The 13,753-nt window shown below is 46.8% G+C and overlaps 1 protein-coding gene and 1 non-coding gene across 9 annotated transcripts in view; both read right to left on the reverse strand.

Annotated features, from left to right (window-relative positions):
- Nucleotides 1-13,753, reverse strand: part of EP400 (E1A binding protein p400) — a 285,750-nt gene that overhangs the window by 92,348 nt on the left and 179,649 nt on the right. For all 8 annotated transcript variants that reach the window (XR_004540299.1, XM_033954163.1, XM_033954160.1 and 5 more), the window contains 4 exons: nucleotides 11,361-11,557; nucleotides 11,115-11,226; nucleotides 10,236-10,379; nucleotides 8,777-8,935 (listed from right to left, as the gene is read on the reverse strand). Coding sequence is in view for 7 of the 8 variants with exons in the window: in XM_033954163.1 (XP_033810054.1) it covers nucleotides 8,777-8,935; nucleotides 10,236-10,379; nucleotides 11,115-11,226; nucleotides 11,361-11,557 (612 nt within the window). In the remaining variant the exon portion in view is untranslated. The remainder of the gene's footprint in view (nucleotides 1-8,776; nucleotides 8,936-10,235; nucleotides 10,380-11,114; nucleotides 11,227-11,360; nucleotides 11,558-13,753) is intronic.
- LOC117366244 lies at nucleotides 11,668-11,800 on the reverse strand. Its single transcript, XR_004540521.1, has one exon. It is a non-coding gene; the product is annotated as a small nucleolar RNA SNORA49 (small nucleolar RNA).

Below are 13,753 nucleotides of genomic sequence, written 5' to 3' on the forward strand. Positions count from 1 at the left end.
TCTGAGAATTACGCCAGTTTGGGTTGCTTGAAGCACTGCCACTGCCTGCCAGTTTTGTAAAGATAGGTCTGTGAGCTGCAGATGTCTTCAACTAACAGGTCTTGGGGATCCCCACCAGCTTAACCTTTTCCTATCGTAATAAATTTTACGTTACGCTGGTTCCAATCGTAATTATTTTAGCAAAGTTTTGTATTATTCACCGTTATCATTTACGGCTATTGTAAACATAATGTAAATACGGTAAGTCACAAGTCTGTAAATTCAAATATTTTGTGTTCTTGTCGTGTACTGTATGTCCCATGCAACAACATTTTTGGAATGTCCCGTCAGCTGGGACACATGATAGGAAAAGGTTATATATTTAATGCGTAAATTTTATTGGGGGGGGCTGTAAGAGACAACATTTGCCCCTCTAAAAATTGCCTTCTTGCTAAATCAATGGATTATATATGCTCTCAGAAAGAACTCCTTTATGGTGTCTCGTGCTACTGCAAGGTGCTAAGAACTCAGTCGACCCAGTCCAGGACCTGGATATGAATATTAGGGCAATGAAGACTTTTACATGGTATATGACAGATCCAATGACACACCAGCAAGACACAACATAATGGTTGAGTAAAATTGAACACTTTAAAACAGCCACAGCACTGTCGGGAGCCTGCCTTCCCCGCACCGATACCAGCGGGCAGCAGGAGAAATCGGAAGCCCAGCAGAGAGTGAGAGCACAGCTCTGCCCCTCCCCCAATCCAGTAGAGGAAGACTTTAAAACAGCCACAGCGCCAATGGCGCGTCGATGAAGGCGCACGACAAAGGCGTGTGCGCCTTAGCACGCACCTTTGTGAAGCGTCCTCTGCGAAGCGTCCGCACAAATCATCTGGAACCCTATTCACACGAAGAGTCACCCTACCTACTACCACAAAAGGACAACCTGCAGCGGCCTCTAAAACCCAGAACTACAGCCTGCAAGTATGACATGTTTAGCCTGTTAAACCTTTATGTACTACCCGCATGTTCAACCTGTGCAGTCTGCCTGTATGCCTAAACAGCACACCCTATACAACCGTTATTATAGTCTGAATGTACAGCCTTGCGGAATCTACATCTCAGCATATGTAGCCTATATAATTTCTCTCCACAGTCTACATAATTTATCTCCAGAGACTGCATGTATAGCCTGTGAAATCCGCTTGTATACCATAATTTTAGTCGGCACGCACAGTCCACATGTACAGCCTGTTTAGAATGTGTTATCTGCATATGTAGTTTATAATTATAGTCCGCATGTATAGCCTGTGAAATTTGCATGTGTAACCTGTGACTCTTGCATGTGTAGCCACACATACAGCCTACCTCACCTACAACCCGCATATATAGCCTAATATCACATATGCGACCTATTCACTGTATACATAACCTTCCACTGCATGCAAATCCTAATACCGCAGGTCTAACCTGTCACCATACTCACAGCCTATCTCCGCACGCTTAATCGTCACCAACTACCAACACCCACCATTCATACAATTTACCAATACCCCCCTCTATCCGATACGACTTACCTCCCTCTACACCTCATATAACATGGCAATTTTTAACAAATACCAACTACTCCTAGGAATATTGTACCTAATCTGCTCTAGATGCTGGGGAAGGAAAGACAAATCCCCTCAACCCGTTCACACTTATTCCCCTTGGCACAGACCAGCCAAACTAACCAAATCAACAAACTCCCCCCAATTCCAAATAAACCTTCCAGAACAAGGCCACTTCTAATCCCAGTGATAAACACCACCCGCAAACCATACAGCAATAAAACCAATAACAGAACTTAAAAAAACTAACATACTCTGTCACCCCAACCCCAACCAACTACGACTACATCAAAGGATACTATCTGAATATCCGCTCCGTGAGAAACAAAGCATACATAATATATGACTGGATATTACAAACACAACCAGATTTTATGTTCCTGACAGAAACATGGCTGGTCTCTGACACAGGCGCTATCATAAAAGAAATCCTACCTCAGGGATACAAAATACTCCCACTAGCAAGAAGCTGGAAAAAAGGAGGACTAGCGATTATACTGAAAGAACCCTTTAACTACACCAAGACAGATTCCCAAACTTCAGAAAACCTAGAAATACTAACTTGCAAAATCACTAATGCTCAATTAGAAGGTTCCCTGACAACAACTCTATTCTATATCCCGCCCAAAGAGTGGTCAAACGCCAGAGAAGAATTCCTTGAATTCCTAACTGTTAACACCCTAAAAGGCCCGTACAATCTACTACTAGGGGACATAAACATTCACTTAGAACAAAAGGGAAAGCCAGAAGTAACCGAAATTACCAACTTCCTAATGTCACTCGACTTCCCTGTTCCAGACACAGAGATAACCCATAAAAAAGGCCACAAACGCGACATAGTTACCTTCTCTCAAAAAGAAATCCTAGACCCCAAAATACAATATCATACAGGATCCTGGGAAAAATGCATCTGGTCGGACCACTATATTTGTAATTTCCACTTACACTGGCAAAAACAGAACTCCCTGCCGAAACACAAAAGCAAAAACACAAAAACAATAACCAGCCGAAGCACAATAAACCCAACTGAATTCTGGGCCCACTATGAGCTTCGCCCTACAACCAATGAAATACAGGAATTCCCCACAAGATGGAAAAAGTTCAGTAGAGAACTCTTAAACCAAATAGCTCCTTACCAAACATACAAAAAGAAAGATAGAGCACAAAATGAATGGTTTGACTCAGAATTACTAACCAATAAACAGGAACTAAGAAAGCTGGAGAGAATCTGGAAAAAAACAAACAGATAAGACAACCTGGAAACAAAAAATGAAAACATACAAAAATGTGATCAGAGAAAAACGCACAAAACACTACACTCAAAAAATAGGTACGGATAAAATAAACAGCAAAGAATTGTTAAAACTAGTAAAAACACTAACAGACACAACAAGAATTCTGAAAAATGACAACGAGAGCACCCCATCTGCCCAAGCCCTAGACAACTTTTTTAAAAACAAAATCACAGACCTAAAAACAACTCTACCTACACCCACAAATGATATCCTCCACTATCTCGAACCCCACAACAAGAATACCAGAGCAGACATGACCTGGGACCACTTTGAATTCCCAAACTGGCATCAATTCCTAAATTTATTCAAAAAATACAGCGAATCAAACTGCCTACTAGACGAATGACCCCCTAAAATCATGACAATTGCCCCACCAGAATTCAAAATGGAACTATTCACCTGGCTAACAAAGGCCCTCACAAACGGAACACTAAACAAAGACATGGGTCACATACTGATTACACCAATCCCCAAAGATCAGAAAATCTCTACAGCACTCACATCCAACTACAGACCCATAGCAAGCATTCCCCTTTTCACAAAACTACAGGAAGGACTGGTCAACCTCCAACTGGGAAACTACCTAGACAAATTGAACACTTTCAGCAAACATCAATCAGGTTTCAGGAAAGGATATAGCACAGAAACGATCACAGCCTCCATACTAAACCACCTCTATGATCTCTTCAACAAAGGCAAAAGTGCACTGATCCTGCAATTAGACCTCAGCAGTGCGTTTGACCTAGTAGACCACGAAATCATGCTACTGTGCCTTGACGCAATGGGAATCTCGGGAAAGGTAAAGAAATGGTTCCAAGAATTCCTAACAAACAGATCCTACCAAGTAGCCAGCAATGGAAATCACTCCAACCCATGGAAAAACCCGTCAGGGTACCCCAAGGCTCCCCTTTATTGCCTTCATTATTAAACATTTACATAGCATTCTTAGACCACCAACTACAAAAACTAAACCTAAAGCATTACATATACGCAGACGACATATCCATCCTAATCCCCATAAATGACATCTCAACTGAAATTATAGACATCCTTTCACACGCAATGAGAGAAATCAAAAAATGGACCACCAACTTCAAACTGAAACTAAATAGAGAAAGCAAAAGTCTTCTTAGCAAGCCCCAACGACAAAATAATGAGAACATCATTAAAAATAAACAGCCATGAATATACGATTTCCAAAACCATAAAAATTCTGGGTGTCACACTCGACACACACTTGACCATGGCTGACCACACAAACTTAACAGTGAAGAAATGCTTTTATACTCTATGGAAGCTAAGGACTATTAAAAAATACTTTGACACAACATCCTTCAGGTTACTGGTGCAATCGTTGATCCTATCCACCCTGGACTACTGTAACATCGTCTACCTGGGTATCCCACAAAAAACAATAAAAAAAACTGAGATTAGTACAAAACACTGCAGTTCGCTTAATCTTCGGACTGCAAAAACAAGACCACATTAGCCCATATTACAAAAAACTGCACTGGCTACCATTGGAAGCGCAAATTCAGTTCAAATTTGCATCCATCTGCTTCAAGCAAATCTGGGGCCTAGCACCTTCCTACCTGCAAGCACACTTTGCTCTACACCACAGTTCTTCAACTGCCAGTCCGCAGATCGGTGCCGGTCCGCAGAAAATTTCTGCCGGTCCGCGCAGGGCCGGCGAGATCAAGCCGGCAGTTAAATTTCCTGCCGACTGCGGTTCCTCCCGACTGCGGTTCCTGCTGATTAATGTTCCTCCCAGCCTCAGGCGATCAAGATAGGCTGCCAACGTCGGGGCCTTCCCTCTGTGAGTCTCGCCTGTTCGGAAATAGGAAGTTGAAACAAAATAGGCGGGACTCAGAGAGTGAAGGTCCCGACGTCGGCAGCGTGTCTTGATCGCCGCCCCTGCCGAGTTGCTGAAGAGGGCCGCGGAGAAGTTGCGATTAGACCGGAGAGAGCTGCAGATTCAGGTGCAGGTGGAGGGAGATGGTCAGCGTGTGCAAACAAAATCCTGGGGAGCCTTTGCTGTGGCTGTCTCCCCTCCCACCAGCTCTCCAATTTGCCAGCACAGTGATTTACCGGCAACTTCCTGCAGGCAGGTACCGAGAGCTGCTGGAAGGGGAGGAAATCACTTTAGGAGGCTGGGAAGGTCTGGAAAAGGGAGAGCTGTTACTGGACTTGAAGGGAGTTAGAAGGAGAGATGCTGCTGGGAGGGGAGGAGGGAAAGGGATGGGAAGAGAGTTAATGTTGGATAGAGGGAGGAGGGAAGGGAGAAGAAGGAGAGATGTTGCTGGGAGGGGGAGGAGGGAAAGGGATGGGAAGAGAGTTACTGTTGGATAGAGGGAGGAGGGAAGGGAGAAGAAGGAGAGATGCTGCTGGGAGGGGAGGAGGGAAAGGGATGGGAAGAGAGTTAATGTTGGATAGAGGGAGGAGGGAAGGGAGAAGAAGGAGAGATGCTGCTGGGAGGGGAGGAGGGAAAGGGATGGGAAGAGAGTTATTGTTGGATAGAGGGAGGAGGGAAGGGAGAAGAAGGAGAGATGCTGCTGGGAGGGGAGGAGGGAAAGGGATGGGAAGAGAGTTAATGTTGGATAGAGGGAGGAGGGAAGGGAGAAGAAGGAGAGATGCTGCTGGGAGGTAGGAGGGAAAGGGATGGGAAGAGAGTTAATGTTGGATAGAGGGAGGAGGGAAGGGATAAGGAAAAAATGGAAGGAGGGTAAGGAGAAAGAAAAAAGGAAGGAAACAGCTGGCAGGGAGATTACAGGAGGGGAAGGGGGTCAGGGTGGAATGGAGAGATCAGATGCGAGAAAGGGGAGAGAGAGAAATGAGAAAGTAGAGAGACATTGATGCTGGAAAGGGGGTCAGCAGAGAAATAAGAGAGGGATAAAGATGCTAGATCTGGTGTAAGAGAGATAAAAATGAAAAAGGCAGTGAAGCTGGAATGAATGAAGTAAAAAGGAGAGGAGGATGGACAAGGAAGAGGGGCATAGAAAGAAGTCAGATACATATGGAAGGGGGAGAGGGCAGACATTGGATGGAACGGGCAGATGCTGGAAGGAAAGAGTGAAAAGAAGATGAAAGCAGAAACCAGAGACAACAAAAGGTAGAAAAAAATAATTTTATTTCTATTTTGTCATTAGAATATATCAGATTTGAATTACCGTATTTTCATGTAGATAACGCGCACCCGTGTAAAACGCGCACAAGGGTATAGCGCGCGGGAAACCCAAATATATGTAAAAAAATTTTGTATACTGCGCACACCCGTATACCGCGCATGCTGCCCGACTCTCCCATCGCCGCCCGACTCTCCTTTCGCCCGCCCAGACTCTCCTTTCGCCCGCCCCGACTCTCCTCTCCCCCTTGAAGTCCTGTCCCCCCCCTGAAAGCCTGATGCCCCCCCCGACATCCGATTCCCCCCCCCGCAGGACCACTCACACCCCCACCCCGAAGGACCGCTCGCACCCCCACCCTGAAGGATCGCTCGCACGTACCCGACTCCCCGACACGATCGGGGCAAGAGGGAGCTCAAGCCTTCTTGCCCCAGCCAACCGCGGCACCCCCGACACGATCGAGGCAAGAGGGAGCTCAAGCCCTCTTGCCCCCCCCCGACTCCCCGACATGATCGGGGCAAAAGGGAGCCCAAGCCCTCTTGCCCCGCCGACTCCCCAACTTCCCGACAATATCGGGCCAGGAGGGAGCCCAAGCCCTCCTGGTTCTGGCGACCCCCCCCGCTAGTTATTCGGGCCAGGAGGGAGCCCAAATCCTCCTGGCCACGGCGACCCCCTACCCTCACCCCGCACTACATTACGGGCAGGAGGGATCCCAGGCCCTCCTGCCCTCGAAGCAAACCCCCCTCCCCCCAACGACCGCCCCCCCTCAAGAACCTCCGACCGCCCCCCCAGCCGACCCACGACCCCCCTGGCCGACCTCCACGACACCCCCACCCTCCTTCCCCGTACCTTTGTGTTGTTGGCCGGACAGACAGGAGCCAAACCCGCCTGTCCAGCAGGCAGCCAACGACGGAATGAGGCCGGATTGGCCCATCCGTCCCAAAGCTCCGCCTACTGGTGGGGCCTAAGGTGCCTGGGCCAATTAGAATAGGCCCGGGAGCCTTAGGTCCCTCCTGGGGGCGGGGCCTTGGGCACATGGTCAGGTTGGGCCCATGTGCCTCAGGCTCTGCCCAACCTGACCATGTGCCCAAGGCCCCGCCCCCAGGAGGGACCTAAGGCTCCCGGGCCTATTCTAATTGGCCCAGGCACCTTAGGCCCCACCAGTAGGCGGAGCTTTGGGACGGATGGGCCAATCCGGCCTCATTCCGTCGTTGGCTGCCTGCTGGACAGGCGGGTTTGGCTCCTGTCTGTCCGGCCAACAACACAAAGGTACGGGGAAGGGGGGTGGGGGTGTCGTGGAGGTCGGCCAGGGGGGTCGCGGGTCGGCTGGGGGGGGCGGTCGGAGGGTCTTGGGGGGGCGGGCGTTGGGGGGAGGGGAGGTTTGCTTCGAGGGCAGGAGGGCCTGGGATCCCTCCTGCCCGTAATGTAGTGCGGGGTGGGGGTAGGGGGTCGCTGTGGCCAGGAGGGTTTGGGCTCCCTCCTGGCCCGAACAACTAGCGGGGGGGGGGGGGGGGGTCGCCAGAGCCAGGAGGGCTTGGGCTCCCTCCTGGCCCGATATTGTCGGGGAGTTGGGGAGTTGGGGAGTCGGCGGGCAAGAGGGCTTGGCCTCCCTTTTGCCCCGATCGTGTCGGGGAGTCGGGGGGGCAAGAGGGCTTAAGCTCCCTCTTGCCCCATCGGTCCTTCGGGGTGGGGGTGCGGGTGCGTGCGTGCGGGTGCGTGCGAGCAGTCCTGCGGGTGGGTGAATCGGACGTCGGGGGGGGGAACTATGTAAAAAAATTTTGTACAACGCGCTCACGCATATAACGTGCAAGGTTATGCACGGTTTGTAAAATCGTGTATAACGCGCGCATTATATGCGTGAAAATACGGTATATATCCTGCTAGAGACATAACTGGAGACTGCAGTATTCTGTTAGCATGATATTTCTATGTAGCATTCTATAATAACTTGGCTTGTTCAGATTTTCTTGATAGTAGAGGGGATATATGCAAAGGGGAGGGGAGACAGGAGTTTTGTTGGTCCGTGCTCTGTATATTTGTATTTATAAAATCACAATTGTTCAGAATTTTGTTTCTTTTTATACTTTAATAAAATATGTTCAATATAAAATCATAATTGCGGCTTGTGCAGATGGGATCAGATGGTTTGCGGGGACCGAGCTCGCGGAGATCGGGCGTAAACGGGGTTTTTTAATTTTAGTCCTAGTAGTTTGCCGGTCCACAAAATAATTCTTTTATTTCTGCCGGTCCACGGGTGTAAAAAGGTTGAAGAACACTGCTCTACACAACCCCACATGAACTACCAGGAACAAAAACATCTTTGCCTATCCTAATATTACTGACTGCAAATACAAATCCTACCTTGACAGAACCTTCATGTTCCAAGCTAACCGACAACAATCCTGGCTTGGAAACTACATAAATAAAACCAGATAAACCTACCATGCAGTCTGAAAATCTATCAAAACCGCTCTGTTTGACAAATTCATCACCTAAACAGACCATTCCGCGCTCTCTACGCTTTTTCCCCCTTCAAACCCCTAAGCAATTCTTCAGGCAATTCCTACCCCCACCTCTCTTACTTTCCCTCCCCTACAACCCTTTTCTCCTGTAACTTTCCCCTCATGCATTTGTAATTCGTTCAATGTCCAGCCTTCTCTTAATGTGAACCGCCTAGAAGTCGACTGACTATGGCGGTATAGAAAAATAAAGTTATTATTATTATTATTATTATTATTATTAATAAAATAAATTATCTTAGAAGCCATACCTGATCCATTAGGCCTGCTAGCTCCTCCAGCTGTGTTGGCTCCTCATCACTCCCCAGGTCAGAGAACTCGACAGCTGAAGCATTAGTATTCCGTTTAATCCATGGCTCCTGCACAAAGTCTTTGTGATCTTCCTGTTCATGGCTGATTCTCTTAAGAGCCTTTGAAAACCCACATTCAAGAAAAGATACTTCAATAGCAGAAGATTTTCAGCTCGAGACTCTAAACCCACCAGCCCACTGTAGTTTCCTCTTGTTTCTTTGGGCTTCCTGCTATGCAGGGATCTCAAAGTCCCTCCTTGAGGGCAGCAATCCAGTCAGGTTTTCAGGATTTCCCCAATGAATATGCATTGAAAGCAGTGCATGTACAGAGATCTCATGCATATTCATTGGGGAAATCCTGAAAACCCGACTGGACTGCAGCCCTCAAGGAGGGACTTTGAGACCCCTGTGCTAGGGCAACATGTTGCTAACAGAATGTGTAATGTGTATATATGTCCTCAGCCTAGCTAGTTGGTATCAGGTTTCAATAATAGCTTATCTTCCTGCCTTCCAACAATCTGTAAATACTGCCTCTGCAGAATCACCAACTCCTACTTGCAAGGTAAGAGAAGGTACAGAAATCAAATCAGAACTCTTTCATGTGATTCTGCAGAGCCGCTGGGCTTGTCCTCTATAATTTCTTTCTTTCAAAGAAGTAGTATTATGAAGCTGTCATCTATGCTTGAAATTATTCAGAGATCCTTCCTTCAACATTACAAACCATGTTCTAAAGCAGGCAGCACACTAACCTGGCTAAAACTGAAGAGATGAAACTTAGAAATGTAGATTCCCTATTCCAAATCCTATCGCCAATCACTTGGTCTGTAACTGAGTTCTTAGCCTCCCCTCTGTTAATCTTCCCCCCTCTTTTTCTAATGCAGCAAATCTGCTATTTCTTGGCCTCCGAATGTGATGCTTTTAGCTTAGGAAATTTCCACAACATTTTGAAATGCATTAAAACATGCATTTTATTAAACCAAATGTCCTTCTTTACTGTATCACAATAGGAGAATGCATGAACCTAATTAGTCAAGTTAATATAATGTGACTTTTTTCATTTGTTTCTCTATACTGTGAACCGCCTAGAAGTCATCCGACTATGGCGGTAAAGAAGAATAGAGTTATTATTATTATTATTATAAGGAAGACTATGACAAAGACAACAAACCTGCTAGCCTGTGAACATCCTCCTGCAGCCCTCAGACAAACTTCTCCCTGTTAAATCTGCACTCAATTCAATCTAGCTCTAAGTGTCTCTCTCTTACTTGAAACATGGATTTCTAAAATGTATATTATTTTTCTAAGAACTGCTTAATCTGAATGAAGTTGTAAAATGTTTGCTAGCACTCTTCCAGACCTTTCTCATTGAGACTTTAATTACCTGCCAATTTGAATAGAGACTCTGGTTGTATATTCCTACCTCTATAAAAGGTTTAGCGACCTTGGGTGTGATTGTGTCTGATGGAGAGGGTTCCTGAGATAGCACAACAAACTCTTCAGCTTTCACTCTGAAGCCAGAATCTTCCAAAGGAGACAACACTTCAAATAGTTCTTGAATGGTTTGCTAAAAAAAAAAAAAAAATAGGTTCTTACCTTGGTAATCCTCTTTCTTGTAGATGTGGCTAGTGGTCCTGAACTATCTGAACAAGCAAGATGCTTGAAGAAAAATGTCAATCATGTTTCCAACTCCACCTCCTTCCCAGGGAAATGCTCCTGCTCCTTCAATTTGTATAAAAGCAATCAAGTAGGACTGTAATAAAATGCATAACAGGAAGAAGGAAAATGGGGAAAAATCCCCAACACTACAGTTTTATTCTGCTCTGTAACAAACATAGTGGTAACTTTGAGGTGCCAAAGAAGCACTCGCTTGATATCCAGCAAATGAAATTCTTTATCCTTTCTCTTAGACCCCATAGGGTGGATGCACCGGAGAGGGGCCTAAGGCCTGATAGGAGGGGCCTTAGGCACCTGGGCCAACCGGAATCTTAGGTTGGCCCATGTGCCCAAGGCCACGCCCAGAGGTGTTGGAGGAGGGGTAGGTTCAGTTTCTGCTGAACCGTGCAGCCAATTTCAGTCACAGATTTGATTTCAGCAGAAAACAAAGATCCTGATTTCGGTTGGTCTCTAGTTTGCTTATATTTTTTACGTTATCATGCTGGTGCCCTTTGTCAACAGCTGGTCAATTAAGGAAATCAATCACAATACAATTCTAAAACAAACTAATAAACCTTTCTTTATAGTTCTATAATTAAAGATGACAAGAATTCTGAGTCTAAACTTACATCTTAAGCAACAGTACCTGAGTTAGGAAAGCCATGGAATAATCATTTCCCTGGGCAGCGACTTCTCTGATTAAGTCCTTGGTGCCATTCTTAAGCAGTTTCTCTTCTATGGAATTCCCACTTACAAGCCTGAAAACCAAGAAAAGTCTATTAAGTGAGATATATCATGTATTTCCTCATTATAGAAACAGGAGTTCGAAATCAGAAAGGATTACACTGGATTCTTTCATTTTAGCAGTGCTAAAAGTGGAGGCCAAAGCTACCTGTATATGTGGATATCTTTACTCCTCCCTATTTGATCACACCACTCTTGAGCCTTGGCATCCATGACAGGATTGATATCGTTGTCGTACAAAACCACGGTGTCCGCTTCTACGAGACCAACACCCATGGAGCAGCTATGGGTGGAGAGGATGGCACAGAAGATGCGCCCATCTTGATTGAAACTCTTCATCAACTCCTAAGCAACCATATAAAATACTTAGCATTCTGAGAAGCATCACAGTGAAGAGGACAATAAAAATGTTAATCCCTCCCATTCAAACCTATGTTAACCAAGAGCAAAAGAAAACTGTTTGCCCAAATCGTAGGCCCCTGAAGGATGCAGACTCCTCCAAGAGAGGGATAAAGGCTTTCTGATTTATCCTCAGTCAATGCCAGAGATCTCTACAAATGAAAGAGATCTGGAGTAAGGTTGAGGAATAAAAAGAAGTGTTCTGTTTTATCTCAGTACCCTGCCTATGGTATCATGGAACTGCTCCGCTTTATTGAGACTGTCTGTGCATCATGTTACACTCAGAATAAGGGCATACAATAACAAGAAATTTTACTTTCCCAACAATAATCTCAAAGCACTTAAATTAACTTACTGAAAGAAAAAATATTTTACTTATTGCTATTTAGTTCATTTTTATTGGAATAACCTTCTATCTGAGTTTAGAGCAACACCTTTGTTGTTGGGATTTAGGAAACAGTTATAAACCTGGTTACTCTGGTGGAAATTATTGTGGTATTGTGTTTGGTTAGTACTAGGTTTTATGTGTAAAGTCTGTGGTGTGGTTATCATAAATGTAGTAATGATAAATACTTGAAGGGTATTAACGTAGAACAAAATCTTTTCCAGAGAAAGGAAAATGGTAAAACCAGAGGACATAATTTGAGGTTGAGGGGTGGTAGATTCAGGGGCAATGTTAGGAAATTCTACTTTACGGAGAGGGTAGTGGATGCCTGGAATGCGCTCCCGAGAGAGGTGGTGGAGAGTAAAACTGTGACTGAGTTCAAAGAAGCGTGGGATGAACACAGAAGATTTAGAATCTAATATAATAAAATGCTAGGCCGCGCATGCGCACTAAAAAAAACGTGTTCCCTGATCCGTCCCGAAAACACGAGTGCGCATGCGCACGTTTTACGTCATCACCTACTCTCCACCTCGCGCCACCGATCACTGTCACCACCTGCTCTCCAGCTCGCGCCACCGATCACTGTTCCTCCTACACCATGCCACGCCAGGCATGTCCGCCGCCGACCTCAAACTCCTGGGGGCCGCCGGTGCTGTGCTGAGGTCCCGCCTCCCGCTTCCGCCCTACACGGCGCCGCCAAACCAGGCCCTACACTGAGATCCGCGATCAGGGTTGCCATGGAAACCCTGCCGCAGCCTCACGGCTAAGTAGGGGGACAACAATCGCGCTTATGTTCAAGCCGCCGCCACGACTCCTCTCTCGAACCGCACCAGGATCGAGAGAGGAGCTGCGGCGGGGACTTGAGCATAAGCGCCATTGTTGTCCCCTACCTGCCCAACATAGCTGCAACCAGTGCACTCCAGCAAAGCACAGCCGCCATGACATCACACTCTCCCATACCGTCACGGCCAACCCGGGCTGCTGCAGCATCACAAAACCCCTACCGTGTCACTAATGGCAGCACTCCACTCCAAAACACAACCCCCCCCCCAAATCCAAAGACAGGGAAGAAGGGAGGGAACGGAGTAACCAACTGCACTCCCGAAAGACGAGGAGGGTGAAAAATCAACTTCCAAACATGACCGTGCGCGACTAAGGCCGAAACAACCATAGCGAGGCTGCGGCGGCCTTCCTCACCCGGCTCACATTTAATCCAAATAAACAACCGGGGCTGCCTAAAGAAACAAACTTTCACGGTGCTTGGCCCGCAAAACAATTCCTGCCGTTCCCGAAATTTACCCCACCGTTCCTTCCCTTCCTCCATCAGGTACAGTTCATCTCCGCCTATGTTAAAAGGAGCTGCTTTGAAATTGGAGCCCTGCCGCCACCGTAACACGTTCCCTCTGCCGCGGTCCCATATGTCAGAGAAGGGGCGGGACCAAGGCAGAGGGGAACGTGTTACGGCAGTGGCAGGCCTCCGATTTCGACGCGGCTCCTTTTAACATTGGTGGATTCACTGCACCTGATGGAGGGAGGGAAGGAAAGGTGGTTGGACGCTGTTGAGCCCCTCTTTAGCCTCAGACCCTCTCCTAACTGCTCCCTCCTGTCTCAGACCACTGGAGCACCTGATGGAGGGAGGGAAGGAAAGGTGGTTGTGTGCTGTTGAGCCCCTCTTTGCCCTCAGACCCTCTCCTAACTGCTCCCTCCTGTCTCAGACCACTGGGGGGAGGTGCCTGTCTTCAGCTGCAGGGATGGAG

Source organism: Geotrypetes seraphini, chromosome 8 (genome assembly GCF_902459505.1).
Source record: "Geotrypetes seraphini chromosome 8, aGeoSer1.1, whole genome shotgun sequence".
Taxonomy (NCBI): domain Eukaryota; kingdom Metazoa; phylum Chordata; class Amphibia; order Gymnophiona; family Dermophiidae; genus Geotrypetes; species Geotrypetes seraphini.